Consider the following 18,959-nt stretch of genomic DNA (forward strand, 5'->3'; position numbering starts at 1 on the left):
AAACTGTATGATTGTATCTAGTAAATAATACTATAATAGAACATTTAATAAAGTATTATAGATTTACATATAATTACTAATTACTTTAAAAAAGCAAACAAACAAAAAGTAAATAATTTACAATAAGCGAATCCTTAAAAATCCACCTCTAGTAGAAAGCGGAAGCTGTCATTCCTGACCATGTGATTAGTTACCATGGTAACCAACCAGATAGAGCCCGCGAATGAGGTAGAACGGGAATTCCCCGTTTGAAGTAATGGAGGAATTCGTAGACGCAGAAACGAAGATAACAAAAGTGGCGAAGATCAATGTGCATCATTTCAGTATGTACATAGTGCTTTTTCTATTTTCTATTTTAAGATTCCGAAATATATAAGATTAGTTTTTAGAATTTTGAGTGTACCGTAGTGATAGAATCTCCCGTATTTGAAACTCTTAACGTTATAAATTTATATCTACACTTTATGGAATTTAAAAAATTAATAAATCTTTATTATTTATTTAGAGTATGAATCTAGAAGAGCATGAAGTTCATAAAAACCAATGAAGTATTTTTTAAAATTAATTGTTAAAAATTCGTATTTAGATATTAATTACTTTAGAATCAACTGTAATTATCGCTTAAAAGCGTTTTATTTCAAATTGCTTATTTTCAATGGTAATCAAATTAGTTATATATTTTATGTAAGTTTTTACCGCATTTTCACTAAATCAAACAAATCGTGTTTATGTAAACTGATGGCATGCCGGATTATAAAAAAACTGGCCATGGCTGAAAATAAAACGCGGTTTTTATTCTGTAAACTGATTCTTGAATGCAGGAAGATGTATTAAATATTGTTATTGTCGACTGTGGGTCGACAAATACTTTCTCTTTTAAGCGCAGCTTTATACGAAACGTAACGCATATTGTCATATAAAATGGAAATTTTGCGATCAATAAATGCTGCTTTTATGACAAAAAAAGTCTGATACGTCCTTTCTATGTCATTCCACCCATTTTAATAATTTTAAAACAAATCTTATTTTTTATTTATGCCTCTCAATCTCATACTGTAAACTTTCCTCTGTTTGTTTTATTATCGGTTCTATTAAATTATCTTGGAAATCGATTTTTTTTCCAATGCATTATATTCATTGGTCATAATAGCCAGAGAGTTCCTTGATTTGTCGACAATCTGTAATAGGAGTAACTTCAGTTTCGTTAATCGCCTGCATTTTTCGCCATTAGGCATCTGTAAGCATTTAACGCAGTCAGTAGATTCTGAAAATTTGATTGTACCATATTATTGCATATCAGTTTATAAGAATTCATTGCAAGTACTCATTTTTCTTAATTCATTTTAAGAAGTAGTGATCTGAAGAATCTAAAAATTACCATTTCATTACCAAATTCAGATTACAGGAATAATGTTCTTTAAATTTTTGAGCAGCTTCCATAATTTCAAAGTTGATTCTTTTTGGAAAATGAACCGAAAATCTATGTATTGAATTAATTTTACTATACACTTGAAAACGACATAAAAGATCTGGGCATTGCACATCCAACATATGTTGTTGGATACTTAGTTTTTCTTTTCCTTTGAATATAACGCCTTCCGTACTATGAAATGATTTTTCTTTTTCCTTATACATCAACTTTGTCGCTGTATTGGAAATCAGCTGTTTCATTTGTCACCACCTCATAATTGACAATCATTTCTAGTATTCTAAATACATCAACCTCAATTTTTGCTACTTTTCACTAAATCATGGATCTTCCCACTAGAAACAGAAAAGAAATATATTCTTTACCATCATATCGAGCACTTTTAGGCACTGATAAAGATTAAATCATGAAACAAAATAAAGTTAATGCTTTTTCATAAAGATCCATGAGAGGAACAATATAGAAATATTGAAACTAAAAGTATTGCTTTAAAATTTGACTAATCTGCTTACACGGTTATGGAAGGCTCTACAGTTTTCAACTCAAAAAAGATTAAAAATAGAATAGAATGTTTAAAACTGATTACCCTTATAATTACCAGAAGAAAGCTAATAAAAAGCGTCAATTTGTTTTAATTTTAATAATTAAAAATTTATATATATTTATAAATATAGCAAATGGAAAACATTTCAAAAATTCAAATTTAAGACAAGCTAACAATTTGAGCTAACACTTGAACAATTTTAAGTAATATAATAGAAAAGCATAACATTTCATGCCAGTTTAAGGTTGCTATTGACATATTAGGAATCTGTTCTGCTCTAATTATGAAACTGATGACGAACTTTCCTAGAATAATCGTTTTAAATAATTTATTGGAATTTAATTTATTAGAAAGACAAAGAGTTAATGTATATTAAATACGTGATAAATGGATAAATATTTCACAATTTCTTTCAAAATCTCAGTCATTGTTCTAATGACCGTGAGTAAAATCCTGTAACTACTGACAATTAAAATTGTTATAATAAATAAGAAATCATCTCATTTTTTTATATGAAACTGCTTCAAAAACCAACTAACTATCTAAAACTAAGTCTTTATTTATTATTATTAAGTTCATGACATTCAAAAAGAATAAATGCTCTATTTTTATTTCATCATGAGCATTTTTCAATAACATATTTACTAAGCCTTTTTGGAAATAGCTGGAAAAATCAGGTTTTTATATATAAATAAATTATTAAAAAAACCAAACATAAAATCATAATTTATTTTGTGAAAAGTTAATTGCTTTTAGGATTATAAATAAGAATTTTGTTCGTCTCTTTTAAAGCACGTTTAGTTTTAGCTGTACATGTTCCCTCATTTTTCAGCGCCTCTTACTGTTCAGCTTGAAAAAAAAAATCGTCTTATCCCTATCTTCAACAGTTCTTAACAGTAAGGACATTTTTCCAATAGGAGTTAAAGGATAGAATGATATAAAGATAATGTCACAGACATGAATATTTGAGGGATTAGCCTACTTTTAATCCCCTTTTCACAGATGTGGAAGTCTCATGAAATTACCTTTCCAGCTGGATGGTTGGGATAGGATGGGATGTATGTTTCTATTTAAAGATGCAATTTTTATGAAGCATTCGGTTTTCTTTAAAATATTCAATGCTGATCAGAACTAAAAATTTCGAATCCATTAAAAAGAGTTCAAACCTTTTTTCAAAGAGTGAAGTGTTTCTAATAAATTATGTGCTAGTTCTTTAATTTTTCTGAAACAATTTATGATTTGAATTTTTCTAATAAATTATGTGCTGGTATTTCAATTTGCAGAAACAATTAATGATTTGAATACCGTAATTATTAACATGTTTTATTTGTAATTTATGTTTTCATAAACATTATTACACTAAATGCTTTTTGTAATATTTCTTTTGATATTTCCAATATCCTAAGAATAATAAGTCTGGAGATTTCTTGTTTATGCTTTTTTAGAAATTTCATATTGGGAGAATTCAAATAATTATATATTCCTTGTTTACAATGAATTATTTTCGAAAAAAAAATCACATTTTTTCATTTAAAAATATCAAATGAATGAGAAAATGAGTAGATGGCAAACATCAAAGTTAAAATTATCAGTTACTCTTTGAAGTGTTAGTCATTATGTTACGTCAGGTTTTTTTAAAAATTAATATGCATAGAAAATTATCAAATAATTCAAAAATGGAAACATTTTATGAAAAAATGTTTCCATTTTTAAACAAAAAATAAACATTTATGATAACCGAGAAAAATTTCTTTTTTATTTTTTGAAAGTTTTATTTTTTTCGTCTCCACATTTCATTAAATGCCCGAAAACTGACTATAAATATCTACAAAATAATGTCATTTTTCACCCCTTGACTTATGGTCGGGGAGCTGGGGAATTACTGCCACAGATTTCTCTCGTTGAAATTAGGAAAAAGTATGACATAGTCATGTAAAAGAACCTTTTTTAGTCATAAGCGATCATGAGATCGCTAAGGATTGTTGAGTTATGAGTCAGTCAGCGAACAGAAACAAATTGGACTTCGCTGATCTGCAAGCAAATTACATAATAGAATAATTTAATCAATTTGAATCAATTAATTAAATTATTAAATTTAATTGATTTCCCAAAGGATTTGAAATAAAGAAATCTAAAGAAAAATATTCTGAAATTTGAACTAGGGATTGCAATACCAGACCAAAATTTCAATACCGGTATTCGGTATTTTTTAAAACTTAATACTGGGATACCGGTTATAATACCGGTATTAGAAATTTTAGAAAATGAAAGAAAACACAGGTGCTTCTTTATTTTATTTGGCAGTTTTTTTAGAGAGTGTAAATATCACAAAAAATAATTTGTAACTTATAAATTATAACAGTATATAATCACAAAAAAGTAAAGGAACATCTTATTTATTTAAATCACAAAAAAAAAGTGTAAATATCACTATTCAGTATGTGGTACTATTACAAATTTTTGAAATGTGATCTTAAAAAAAACATAATGCATCATTTGTACTGTCATTAAGTCTCAAAAATAATTTTGTATAAAAATTACCAGCTGTCGAAAACGCTCTTTCAGCATCTACGCAAGCTGGTGGTACTGTTAGCAATGGGCGATATATTTTTTTCAAGTATTTACCTCTAAATACCTCATCTTCAAATAAATCGATTTCTCACCGGATGGTTTTGGATATAACTGATTTCTGTATTGTATTTTGGTTTGTTGAAATTTTTTTTTATTCATCGCTAATTCTAATGTTTGTTCAAGAGACAATTCCCTTTCTCTATGGACAGTAGTGACATCATAATCTTCGATAATTGAACCGAATTCTTCTGAATGTGAATAGGTTTGTGGGTAAAAAATTTTAAGAAAATTTACTCTAAATTTTATCAGATTTGAACTGGTTATTTTCTTTTCTTTTTCATTTTTAAAATCATTATAATTATGTAAGTACCATAAGACATTTTCTATTTCGGTATGCCTTTCTTCTGTGCGATTTTTCAGTGTAATATATAATTCTTTAGATAGTGATGTGTGCTGTTCTTTCAGTGACTGCAGCATGAAATTTATTGTTGCATTAGCGGTTAATAAATTAGAATCTCTCCGACATAAGGCCTCAATAGTCAGTTTTCTTGGAAGTAGAGCTGATATAGTTCTGGATATTAAGTCGAATTCACTATCTGAAAAAAATAATTTACAGGTTTAAGTCGATTATTGCTTTTTGTATTGGATTTCTTAGTTTCAAAAATTGTTCCATCATTAGGAGTAAACTGTTCCAACGTGTTTTAGAATCTAATATTAACATATATTCTGTTTTATTTTCGGTTAGTATATATTTTAGTAATATATCCATTTTTATAGGGGAACGTTTAAATAACAATTTTTCGAACTTTATAAATTATAGGAAGCAATTCTTGATATATTAATATTTCATCCTCATTAGCAATATCTTCTTCAACAATTACATTGTCATTATCTTCATTTTCAATATCACTCTTACTCTCTTCAAAGTTGGAATCTGAAGTTTCTATATCCACAGTATTTGGATTCTTCTGTTCTTTATTTTTTTGGTATAATACATCTATTACTCCTAATTGAATTTCATGTGCATAGCGCAACTGCTGATTTGCACCAATCAACTTTCCAACTTTTTTCATAATTCCATCAGTCGTTATGGATACAATATTTTCTTTCAGGAATAATCCATGTTTCGCTAAATTATATTTAAGCAATTAATTAAGCCATTAATTAGCTAATTAATTTTGCCCGTTAGGGAGACATAAAAACAAAAATGTATTCTATTTTGCTATGTTCGCGATCCCTGAACATATAGTGGAGACCATTTTAAAAATTTCTAGTAAATACCGAAAAACCGGTATTGAAACTTGTGAATACCGGTATTGCAATCCCTAATTTGAACGAAAGTTGATTTGAATGTCAGTGCATTAGAGTGCAACCTCCTTGTAAATCAAAATAAATAGATCAAACACAGTTGTCTATTTGATACAGAAAAAAAAGGGATTTGGATCAACGTCTCTATACACCATATCTCCCTTGGTTAATAATAATATTCGAATCATATTGTGATATTATTTATTTAAAAAAAATGGCTTTGATATATTGGTTTTCCCAATATTTTATCTTTTTCTTATATTTAGAAATTTTACGAATCATTACTGCTTTTGAAATGATCCATTGATATTTTGTTAGCATTTTTTATGCTTTTTTCCCTCTCAGTTTCGTTTAACTCTTTTTCATTTTCGTTCAGTTTCTTCATTTCTTCCTTTGGTTCTTTTCTTTTTTTTTTTTTTAGAGTAAGGGGGGAAATTTTGTGAATTAGTCTTTTATGTAAAAAAGAAAACAAGAAATTGACATCAACTCAGAACTGCAATATACATATTTAGCCCACCCCAATATATATATATAAACGTGGTTTTATTATGCCGAACAAAGAATTAGCCATTTATATGAAACATTGGAAAGAAAAATAAAGCAAACCGTGAATTCTTTTGGTTGCCGGTCAAGTTTCAACTTAGTAAAAATAAAGATCCTGTATCTTCATTAAATGGCGTGTTATTGTATTCAAATTTTTAGAAATATCTTGTATATAAATAATAATAATAATACAGAAGGAAAAATTACTTTGAAATTTTAATTATTATTTTGCAGAATCAATGGCAACACCTTCTTTTCTGTTACTGAAGTTCTCTAATTAAAGAACTGATTTCATTCATTGAACAAAATGGGAGAAACTAGCGGGGACAACTTAGAACATACATCTGGCGTATTCTGCAGGCTGAGACATGGTGACTCTTTCAATGAGTATGGAACATCCGGCATGGAAAAGGATGAAAGAATAGTTACTGATGAAAAAGAAGAAGCTGCTCCTTCCTCCAGAATAGCATCATGTTTGAAAATAATCATCTCACTGCGAATCGAACCCGTCATGTTTCTGTTTATGTTTTCGTATATCCTTAACACCACCTGTTTAACGAATATGATCATGAACAAAGGATGTCTTTTCTATTTCAATTACTCTAAAGAAATATGTGATAACGTGACTGCTTATCGGAATGAAAGTGATAATGTAGAAATACTTGCCAATAACTATAATCTCTATATCAATTTGTTAGCTCCCATCGGTGCCTTTGTGGTAATTTTCCTCGCCCCCTGGAGTGACAAGTATGGTCGCAAACCTTTACTTTTGCTGGCGTTGTTTGGATTCTTCATCTATGATCTTGGTATCATCTTGTGCACTGTCTACTATGAATCAGAACTGTATTTCATAATTTTGTCTAGTCTGGTGACCCAGATCACAGGGGGATTCATCTGTGTAATGACCGTTATTTACAGCTATATTTCCGACAGCTCTACGCCTGAATCCAGATCTTTGAGGTATACTTTTCTTCAAATAGCGTTTGGACTTGCAGTTACGCTAGGAGCTTTGGCAGGTGGTCAACTGTACTATTATTGGGGCTACTTGACTGTTTACGAGACCATGACTGCTGGTCATTTACTAGCCATTTTCTGGGTTGTGGTATTCGTTCCTGAGACCAGAGGCTTGGATGTCTCGATCCCATTCTCTAAGAAGCTGAAAGAGATCTTCGCATCCCAAAATTTCACTGATGGATTGAGAACTTGCCTGAAACATCGTGATGATCAAGGAAGGCTGCAGCTCTGGCTGCTGCTGCTTTCTAGTTGCACCATAGCATTGACTTATGAAGGTACTGTAATTCAGCATTATTATTTTTTGTTTACTTTAAAATAATTCATATTTCTATATACATTTTCCATTTTAGTTAGAGATATGTAGATAACATTTTCGTAATAAAACACAAAATTTATTGTTTTCCTTTCTATTTTTTGTAAGGTAATTTCAAACATCACAGAAAATGCTACAAGCCTTTTTCAGAATCATAAATAGTATTAATCAAATATTTATATGATCCACTTTGTTGTTTATACAAGACTACTTTTTATCCATTTAATTACATTTATTGAAAAACTTTTCAATAGCTTATGTACTTTGCATTACATGCTACGGGTAACGTGAGAATATTTTTCACTTCATACAATGGCTGACGTTTTTTAGATTAAGTATGAAATGTTTAGATTTACATATTTATTCAGAATTTTACAGAATGGCAAGGTGTATTATAAAATATACTACTGTAATTTATCATTTTATAAGATATTTGTAAATTCTTTATAAAACTATGTTATGCAATTTCTAGATATTCTATACTATATCTTTACATTTTATAAAATGAAAAAAAAAACCCGTCAAAGAAAAAACGGAAGCAAAAATTGTCTGCTTCTGCTAATTTTTAAGTCAGTAACTGATCTGACATATAATTCTTTCTACTCTACACTCGCTTTCCTTAAAGAATTTTTACACTTTTTTTTCGCGCATGCCTCCCTCTTCCAAATACATAAACTCCCCGAAAAAGGCTGTTTTCACTTTTAGAAAATTTATTAGATTAAGGGCTTGATTATGGAGTGGCAAGGCTGGCAAAACGCCGCTAGCCACAATTTTGTAGGTACCTGTGTCAAATACATATTTCTGTTGTTACGTATTGCGAATAATCAGTTCTTTTGCCTTTTAATTATTTATTACGTCACACATGTTTTATGAATACTGGAAAACACGGATTCAACATAAAAAACTACATTAAAACATATAGGTAATAATTCCATAGCTATTTTAAATTATTATTACCGACCATGTACCGATTTCAAATTCAATCAGACTTGGGTTGTTTCTTTATATCCATATTAACCGAATTTCCCATCGAATAGGAAAGACGTGCTCTAAATTTTCCGTTTTAGGAATTACTGTGACCCAAGGCGGTACAGTATCCTGTGATGCAGTTACTTACGCACGGGCTGGACATAATTTGGTGTGAATGCTGTTTTTCGAAGAAGTGATAGATACTTTAATTGCAATGAAAGCTCGAAATACAGAATTATAAATTAACCGAAAAAATACACTGAATTTACAGAAAAATATAAATAAATTATTTAAAAAGAACATACGAATAAAAATTTAAAATTTTCCAATTGTTTCTAAATTATACAATGCTTTAAAATCAATTAATAATATGATGAAAATTGATTAATAATATTATTAAAAAAAATGAAGCATCTTATAGTTAGTCATAAAGACTAGTTTAATTTTGTAAATGCTCCATTTTTAATATTTAACCTGGAATCTCACATTGTCTAATTATGCCTCTGGTTAAATTCTAAACAGGTCTCAGAAGAACTCTCTATTTCTGTGAATATGATTCAAGATTGTTGTAGGTCAAAGGGGTCAAACTCAAATCTAAAGCGAGGTGAACACAAAGTTCAAGTTCTTGAAGCAATATCAACAACAATTCCTTTACCTTCTATAAAAACGTTGGTGATCTTATTTCTAATACATAGTATGAAAACAGAATATGGACAATAAGAAAATTCATATCCTGACACTTGCCATCCCTTCCATGCTACCGTCTTTCCTATTTCTGTGGAATATCTTTCCTGCAAGGGTTACTTTTGATACTAGTACATTGGAAATATCATTGATCTACAAGACTTATTTCCTTTTTTAAGTGAAAATAACTGTTATAATGATTGGAAAATATTTGTATAATCCAGACTTTTCAACATCAGTCAAATTCGAACAGCTTTGTAATTCGCTATGATGCACTACACTTCTTTTGATCCGCTTCAGTTGTAGATAATGACTTGGATATTAAAATATTTACTATCAGTAACTTAAATATTAGTTGCTATCATTAAGAGAACTGCCATTAGCGAATGCTATTATTCGTTATTGATAATTATGTAAAAGCAATATTTTTAGAAATTAAGCAACGAATTTTTATTATAAATTTTCTTAAATACTTTGCTGAGTTGTTAAAAGATTCGTTGTAGGCCACATGCAGGATGCAAATTCGATGCCCTTATTGTAGTAGATGCATATATGATCGTTGTTCGCTAAAAATTGTAAATAATATTTTTTGATGGGAAACGGCTATCCCATACTCCCAGAATAACGATCTGCATTCTTGATGCGTTATTGAAGCCTAAATTCTTAGTAATGAGTCAGAATCGTGCGTGTGTCACGATACTTTGCGTGCAAGTTAGCAAGAGTCATTCGTGCTGTGTGTGTAATGATTGATTTTATACGTTATTATCTTTCTATATATTTATAAAATAATTTATCTTCTGCCAAGAATGAATAAGCATAACAATAATTTAAAAGATTATAATAGTGATAGTGGCCGTGATGATTTTAGCTTTTTGCGAAGATGTAAAAAACATGCTAAACGTTTGTCTTTAGAAGATTCCGATGACGATATAAGAAATGTAAGTGATACATCAACAGGTGAAAAGAATTCTAATGACTGGAATTGTTTTCCTGCCGAAATGTATCGAAATTAAAGAACGTATTCTTTTATATTTCTAATTTTTCCCCCTATATATTATCTCTCTCTATCTCTACATATTCTTCTAACCAGGTTTCAAGTGTTTTTTGAATACTTTGTCACTACATCGTCATAAAATCATTCAAAACATCTTGATCATAATCTATACAAAATAAATGCTGCGTGAATATATTATATGTTTAGTTTTATATTATGTTTATCCCATTTCTCTTCAATGCCAGTATATACCAACATTGCGTACGTGTATACTCACCATATGTACAAGTGGGACCCGAAAGCCTATTCTGAAATGTGGACTATCTTCAGCTTCTCAGAGATGATGGTAGTCCTGGTCGTGACGCCGTTGCTCGTCAAGGTCTTCAAGCTGAGCGACCCCACCATTGGAATCATCGGCAGTGTGTCCATCATCAGCAAAAACGTCTTTCTCGCCTTTGCTTACGACCATGTGCTCTATTATTTCAGTAAGTGTCTCCCCAGACAATTGACATTGTGGTAATTTTTTTTCCATATTTATCAAAATAAATGTAATAAGGTGATTAGATTTTCTAGACTTTTTTTATAAATAGTTCGTGAAACCGAATAGCTGCCGGATTTCCCCACTTTTTCCGTATGATTGTATAATTACGTGTTTTGTATACTGCTTCGTCTGGTAATGAAGAAAAATGAGAATATTTGTGAACTTGCATCTCATTGGATTCAAAATTTGAATCATGTCTACAGGTTTGGTGGGAAAACCATATATGAAATCCCGTGTCTAAAATCTGCAATTCTGAAAAAGAAGGCGAAATATTTATAGAAGCTTAAATGATGACGATTTTTATATGATTTTGTTATATGATTCTTTTTATATATATATGATTGAAGAAACGACTTTTATATGATTTTGCTACGAACTCGTCAAAACCCATTCTCAAAATTTCTTTTAGGTAACATAACTGGGTTCTTAAATGGTTTGGGTAATCTCGCCGTGAGGTCCTTGATTTCAAAACTTGTTGCTGAAGATGAATTAGGTAAGCCAGCTCTCATAATCTCTCTAATCAGTGAACGAGTGACAATTATTTTTTCTCAATTGTAAAAAGTCTTGTATCACATTTTTTAGGCCGCGTTTTCTCTTTCCTGGCGACTTGTGAAGCCATTGTCCCTTTGTTGGCTGCAGCAATAATCGCCAAGATTTTCAACGCCACTATCAAAGTGTTCCCCGGAGCATGCTACCTCGCTGCAACTGCCTTCCTCATGCTGCCTCTCATGACATTTGTGTAAGCAAAGCAAATTTGATAACTGCAATTTATAAATGCATAATTACTTTATTTCGTTTATGTGATTTCCATTTTCATTTGATTTTCTCATCTTTTAAAACTGTATGGTGAGTAAGATACGCCTCAATATGATAAGATTTCTTCCAATTGTAAATAAGACTGAATAAGGATTAATGTTCTCTAGAGCATGGCATTTATCTTTGTTCTCACCATCCTATTTTATCTTAAAGTTATATTCTTTTATAGTGCTCCCTATGACTTTAGTTTTTGGTCAATAAAGTGTAACCAATCATATATTACCGTCCTGTGGGAAATTTATTCTGATAGGAAATTATAGCAAGAATAGCATGAACAGATTCTTCTGGACAAATTTTTTATGAACTATTGCTGAATTTTATTTATAGGGATTAGCAAAATATCGTAATGTTTTAAACATACTTTTTTTCCGTTTTGCTACAATCTACTCCTCTCTGTACGTTTATTCGTTAATTTTTTTTCTTTAAAATAAAAATAAAAATTTTATTTCATTTGTTTTTAGATGCTGAAAATTTCTTTTTTTGCAGGTGGCAGTTTAGACGTTTTCGACGCCAAAGCCATCAGCTACTTAATCCCAAATTAATCCAAGGATCGCATGATATATGATAGTGTTTTTTCAATATCCTTTTGTAATTCATTGCAAAAGCAATGCTTTTTATTTCTGTTATTTAACGTTCCCATTTTTCATTAATCATTTTTTAAGTGGAAAAGCGTTTAACTCCTTCCTATTTTAAAGAAATAAACCCTTTTCTAAAATTTCTCAACAGTTGTTTGATAGATCCTTTTAATAAAACACTTTTATAATATAATACTTTTATGTATAATCCTTTTAATAAAAATCACAGTTATATAAAACATTACAGCACACAAAATTTTATTCACATGTATTTTATTCATGCAACTTTTATTTTAATGAAAATGAGAAAATGTATTGCATCGAAAAATTAATTAATCTTAACTCTTCGAAAAATAACAGATTATTCTAAGTGATTTTTTAAAATTGAAGATAGTTCATTTTCCCCATAATTTATTATTAATATTTATTGTATGACATAAATATTATTTAATCATTGTGAATAACAATTTATACGTCGTTATAACTTGGAAAATAAAGCATTCGTTTTCAAACGTTGCATTTCATCCTTCATTGATCGTTAAAAAAATAGGCAAGCTTAGAATTATGTTTTAAGTAAGAAGAAATTTCTTTTAAAAAAACACGATCAAGTTAGTAAAAAAAAAAGCATTTCAGATTTCATTTTATATGAATTAATTTTAATTGGATGTGTGCAAATAATGAAAATAACTGATTAAGAATCGTCATATTAAAATTAAAATCTCAGAACATTCGCAGGATATGTAGCCATAAATAAGATTATATGTTAAGATTCGGAAGACATATGATTCGGAAATGTAAAACAAAACACACTTAGAGTAAATATTCGCCGCAATTATCATTTTATGGGTAAGCCCCGCAATTTGTTATGGTCGTTACTCTGTGCACTCGAATGATTGCCCATACAATGCCCACATGTTGACCTTCCTGCGCATTCTTCCATATTTTTCATCCGAAATGGTGGTCGAATGTTTCGGAACAAAACGAGCGCACAATTCGGAAATATCACCCGCATTGTGCCATGGAACCTTCGGGAACATTTTCATGTATCTCTCACTCACATATCGCGTGCGCGCAAGACTGTAAAAAAAATAAATAATAAACCCGCGGTTCATAACAAGATATCCTGAAATCAGACCAAGGTTTTGGGTAAAAATTTGCGCTCTCTGTGCTTGTGTATTGTTGCCGTCTTCCTACCGGCCTTCAAGAGCGCACGATTTAGAGACGTCATTTTTATTATAACTCTATTTCTGAGTTCCGTTTGTTATAGTTCTTTCTCCGTGTTGTTGAACTTGAATAAAAAAGAGAATGAAATAGGGAACTGTGAGAATAACACTAAGATTGCATTGGACTGTAATGGTTCCCATTTCATTGATGTTTGAACTTAACCATCAGTGGTGTTGTAGCCTAACTTATACTACGCCGTTATGCTGACATAAATTAAAATTTGTCCTTTTTAATTACATTTAATAATTAAATGCTTATTCAGAAATAATAAATATGTTTCTAATATGATGTAGATAATATTTAATAAGGAAATGATTATTTTCGGGTATTTTTCAGTTGCGGCTAAACAAACAAACAAAAAAAATGCAAATTGAACTGCAAAATAAAATAAATTCGCATGTGTTGATGTTACATATTTATTTACAAAAAAATTTCACAGCGTAATATTTTAACTGATTTTTATTTATCATTAATTACCCTTCGTTCTTTTTATTTATATTAAAATTTCAGTCCAAAGAAATTTTTTTAAACAGCATGATGTTCTGATTAATTGGTTTAGTTATCAGTGGCATAGCGAAGGTTATTGAAACCTGGGGCACTACATGGTTTTTTTTCGTCTCTAGTCATCATACAGTGGTTTAGTAAATATATAAGACGCCTCGAGCATGGAATTATTTTTCGCCTCTTCTTGATATTTCATTTCAAATATAGTATAAATGCATTAATGTTTGTTTCCAATAATTTGGAAACAAACATAAATTTGGGGCTTTAAGCATCTCTGCCTTCTGATCTCTACACCACTGATTTTATGAAGTTTCATCATAGGATTTCTATCTAAATAAATATCACATAATAGTAGTATAGTAAGAGTACGTGGCGATCGTATCGAAATATAGTTTTCCCCTCCATCTGTAGCTTAGTAATAGTAAATCTCATCCCGAACATTTGCCCTCTCATCTGCTTTTGACTTTAAAAAGTAGCGTAAAAGAATATTTTGTTTTCATACCTCTAGCAGCATCGGCATCTCATAATCCATCCTTCATTACATTTACTTTATTATTATCTTATATATATTCTTTCTGATCAATACAATAATCATGGTTTTTTTTAAACTTTTTTTTTTTTTGCACTTTTATTTTTACTTTCTCGAATACGAATTATAGACGAAATATTACAATCTTCAAAAAATTGGAACTTGAAGTTTTAACGCTTTATTCTTTTTGCAAAATACGTTCTATCTAGAGTTTGTCACTTTCGTTCATCACTTCCATGCAAGATTAACGCGACTTACCCAAGTCCCGAATTTTATGCTGAAGAAGATGGATAAGACTTTTATTTGAGAATATGCTGGTAAATTTCGAGGAGATGAATTTTGCTGGTTTGTTCTAGCATTAGTAACAATCTCACTTTGGGCTTATAATTGAGTGAAATAAATAGCTACTATTCTATTCTTAGAATAATAATTTATCAAATAATTATTCTAAAAATAGAATTTTTTTAATAGAATTATTTAACTAAAAATTAATATGATTTTTATAGACAATTTTTATTTATCGATTTATTTTACTTTACTCCTCAATAAACAAATTATTTTAATGGTTTTTCATTTTAATAAAAAAATTATTCACGAACTTTAAGAGTTAACTTGCATTTTGTTTATTTCTAACACATATGTACTACGGTACGTCAACAAAATACAATTTTTTCATATGACGACTCGTAAATATTGTAATCTAATGAAGTTTTAGTTTCAAACCTAAAAATTGGAAATTGAATGTTTCTCAGTCGAAATTTCGTTTTCCCCCGTTATTTAATTAGATGGTGTACTTTTGGCAATCCATTGAAATCTGTCTAGCGTGTCATGCAATAGAAATATTATTCTTAAATATAACTAAAAATGGAGGTTAATAAATGTCGTCTCTACGTAATTAAAAATAAATTGTACGTATACTTATATTATTATTCAAACACATTTTAAAAATGGGTTAGAAAGTATATAATAATTCCTCCTAACTCTACAAATTGTTCCGAAAATTCTTTGAAGTTTTCAGAAAACAAAGTTAGGAATCTGTATGGACCTAGGATAAATTATTTTACATTTTTTTAGTTCGTTTTAAAAACGTGATATGTATAAATTTTTTTATTTAAATAATTAATTTTTGGTTTTTAGTCTTGTGTGTTTGAAATTTTGTCATCGATTTTAAACTAACTACGCCATGACTTAGCACCATCTGTCGGTGATGAAAGTTCTTAATCGATTGCAAAATTTGTACCGAGGAGACAAATGAACAGATAGATTAGAAAGCGGGTTAATATTGCATTGTCATTCAGTTCTGAACAATATTTCTAATTTAATCTCTAGTTTAAAATCGATTGCAAAATTTGCACCGAACGATCAAACAGACAAAGCAGGAAGCGAATTTACATACCTTCCAAATGAGATGACACATCCTATTTGGGACATTTATTATTATTTTAATTCATATAACAATATAAAGGCATTTAGAATATTGAAGCCCTTTAATTGATTTTTGCATTTTAAATTACTTAAATTTAATTAATTAAATTAATTAAAATTCAGTAATTCAAGTCAGACTCGTCATTGTATCCAAAGGGGTTAATAAAAACATGTTAATGAACAACAGAAGTCTCACTTCGAATATAACGAACGTTTCGTCACTTAATAAGCAACACCACTTATCAGAAATTGGCAAGAAGAAAAATAAATAAGATTTTTCACAAGCAGTAAAGTAATGGCTGATTTTTTTTCTACATCGCTATATATTATTTCATGTTAAACCAAAAGCGTTAAAGAAAAAGCAATGTGCATTATTGGCTGCGAAAAATTCTGGTTTTTTCCTTCTTTTGAAATTTGGAAAACTGGAAGTTTATTAGGGAAGTGATTTAATTTTAAAAACTGTATTTCAGAACATTTTTTTTTCAATAAAAGTATACACTCAATCTAATGAAGCTCTTATTTTAAAGAAAAATATAATAACCTAGACAAAGGTGTGCAGAAAAATTATTTATAAACCTTAAGAGTAGGTCACACATACAGGTCAGGAAACATTTATCTTTTTAGATGCCAAGTTCTTGAACACTTCCTTTAATTAATTACTCCAAAGTTGTTCATTGACACTGCATCCTCCTTGCCGTGTATGATTTGTAATATATATATTTTTTTTTCATGTTAATGGATTTTTCTACTGTTGTGAAATTGTATTTCGTTTTCATTTGTGTTGTACGTTTTATTTGATATTTCCTTTTCTGATACTTAATTCACTGGTAAAACGCTTTCTATATCAACTTTCCTTTTTTTAGCAATAGTTTTTAGTGACTTGTTTCTTCCATACACCTGGCTTATTTTTAAAGTTTTATACTACCTTTCTGGACACTCAGTATATTAACTAATAAATGAGTTAATTTTAAATTTTTCTTCAAAATTAAGAGAAAGAATTGATTAAAAAAAGAAAATAAATATTTCTCTACTATTTTCGGAATCATTAAAAAATCCGAAGAAATTTTCCAAGGCATTTCTTCAATGTAATATCTATTTAACAATTCCCAACGACCCATTAAAATCACAATATTAATGAAAGAGAAATTAGGTAAAATCAAAAATTGAATCTAAATCATTGTATTGAATGACAATAATTTTCGGGGAAGAAATATAAAGGATGTTGTCTTGGATTTCGAAAACATTGAGCTACATATCCTTTTTTTGCGTTCAACACTCTGAATAAATATCATAAAAGCAAGACACGATCAACTGGCATGCTATCCCTTACATATACGCACTCAATATGGCACGTTTTGCGTTTTTTACCTTCGATCGATTGTCTAAAATTTGATGCAGATTTATAATATTGATATAAAACATGCATTCCAGAATTCATTTTTCTAACTTCTGAATTTTAAAGCAAAATTTAAATAAGCATTATGTTCGTCGGTCGATGAATTGTTTATTTTATTAGAATTCCAGCAATAGTTTTTTGAACTATGGGAGATCTGAAACGAGGAGATTCATCACCATTTGGAGGTTGATTTTTTTTGAAAATTACAGAAGTTTCTCTTTGCGTATTTCCACAAAAAAATAAAAATCTTGAGACTTTTCTTGTTTCTTCCCAATACGATCATATGAAATAGGCAATTTTGTGAATACATATGACTTGTTTAAATCAGAACTATCTCAAATCTTAATGCTTCTTTTCAGAGTAATTAACTATAAGCTATATTTTGCATGTAAAATATGTGAAAATTTTTCTGACTCTACTGATGAAAAGCTTTTCTGAATATACTCGATTCTTTTGTATGGCCCTTGTTTAAAACGCATTTAGAATATCTACCCAAATAAACATTTAAGACAAGCGAAATCGAGAACTGAAACTGGTAAACTCAACAAGAGCTACAAGCGGATACCCTTGAAAATTGCTGCAATTTCTTGACTGGCTCGTAGAAACACCACACTAGCGGCATCTCTACACATTCTATAGAACTACATAGAAGGCAAAATGGTTATTTTTACATTTATGACAGTACAAAATATTTCTCATTAATTTTTTATTATATAAGCAACGTTTGACTGTTTTCACTTTGTTATTTAACTCTTTTTAATCTTTAATTCACATTTGCAATTTTTCTCAAATTTAAAAGAAAAATGATCCATTAATAATGTATTACATCCAGGGAATAAATATCTCCAATGGAGAATTTTGGTGAAAAGTTTCCTCCTTCAAAAAGACAACTTCCTTCTTATTTGCAAATCATAAGCAATCCTCGGACTTCTTAGCAATAAATATTATGCATACTACTCGAAAAATATTAAGTTTATTCTACTTTTAGCTACGTCGCGTAGACCTGAACTCCTGCTATTCGTTAGTGCATTGGTACATAAAATAAAAATCAAGAATAAGGCAAAAATAATAATAATAATTCAGTATCCGTTGAATATTGTAGCTTTATAACAGACCATTTTCAGCTGCTGGTTCAGGTCTGGAACCATTGTGATGCAAAACTTGTTCGCGGGGCAAAAGGTGACAAGAAACGATACACTGATTTGCTTGAAAGCTGTCTGAAATGGATGTAAGAGTCGGGCTGCATTCCGTGAAAAATGAGGTTTTTAAATAAATCTGTCTACGACACAAATGCCAGCGGTCTCTGTGAAGTAGGTTCGATTAAAGGTCATTCAAGATTTTTCATTTGATGCTCTGCCTACTCTTCCTGGTTTCAGATTTCCTCTTTTTCTTCCTCTCTGTCACCTTCTTTTTTCTTTTAAACATATTTTTTGCTATTAAAAAGTGATTGTATAAAGTATCGATTTGGAAATTAATGTTAAAACTTTCTCGAATAAGTGCACAATAATATATTTTGAATAATTTACCGCTTTATATAGAATTTGAAGCTGATATTTTTAATATACCTTCACCTTAATCAG

At 29.7% G+C, this 18,959-nt stretch overlaps 1 protein-coding gene across 1 annotated transcript; it reads left to right on the top strand.

Annotated features, from left to right (window-relative positions):
* Nucleotides 1-207: 207 nt before the first annotated feature.
* On the top strand, nucleotides 208-12,444 carry LOC129979788 (proton-coupled folate transporter-like). The gene is made up of 6 exons (XM_056090744.1): nucleotides 208-323; nucleotides 6,630-7,684; nucleotides 10,615-10,854; nucleotides 11,320-11,403; nucleotides 11,493-11,649; nucleotides 12,213-12,444. The coding sequence occupies exons 2-6, from the start codon at nucleotides 6,703-6,705 to the stop codon at nucleotides 12,289-12,291; spliced, it is 1,542 nt and encodes a 513-aa protein (XP_055946719.1). The 5' UTR covers nucleotides 208-323; nucleotides 6,630-6,702; the 3' UTR covers nucleotides 12,292-12,444.
* The last annotated feature ends 6,515 nt before the right edge of the window (nucleotides 12,445-18,959 follow it).

The sequence above is a fragment of the Argiope bruennichi genome, chromosome 1 (assembly GCF_947563725.1).
Source record: "Argiope bruennichi chromosome 1, qqArgBrue1.1, whole genome shotgun sequence".
NCBI lineage: Eukaryota > Metazoa > Arthropoda > Arachnida > Araneae > Araneidae > Argiope > Argiope bruennichi.

What these genes read in the sequence shown, in the direction of transcription:
- LOC129979788 (XM_056090744.1), top strand. Translation starts at nt 6,703, where the DNA reads ATGGGAGAAACTAGCGGGGACAACTTAGAACATACATCTGGCGTATTC. An exon ending in CCATGTGCTCTATTATTTCA is followed by an intron (nt 10,855 to 11,319) that starts GTAAGTGTCTCC and finishes AATTTCTTTTAG; the next exon opens with GTAACATAACTGGGTTCTTA. An exon ending in CTGCCTCTCATGACATTTGT is followed by an intron (nt 11,650 to 12,212) that starts GTAAGCAAAGCA and finishes CTTTTTTTGCAG; the next exon opens with GTGGCAGTTTAGACGTTTTC.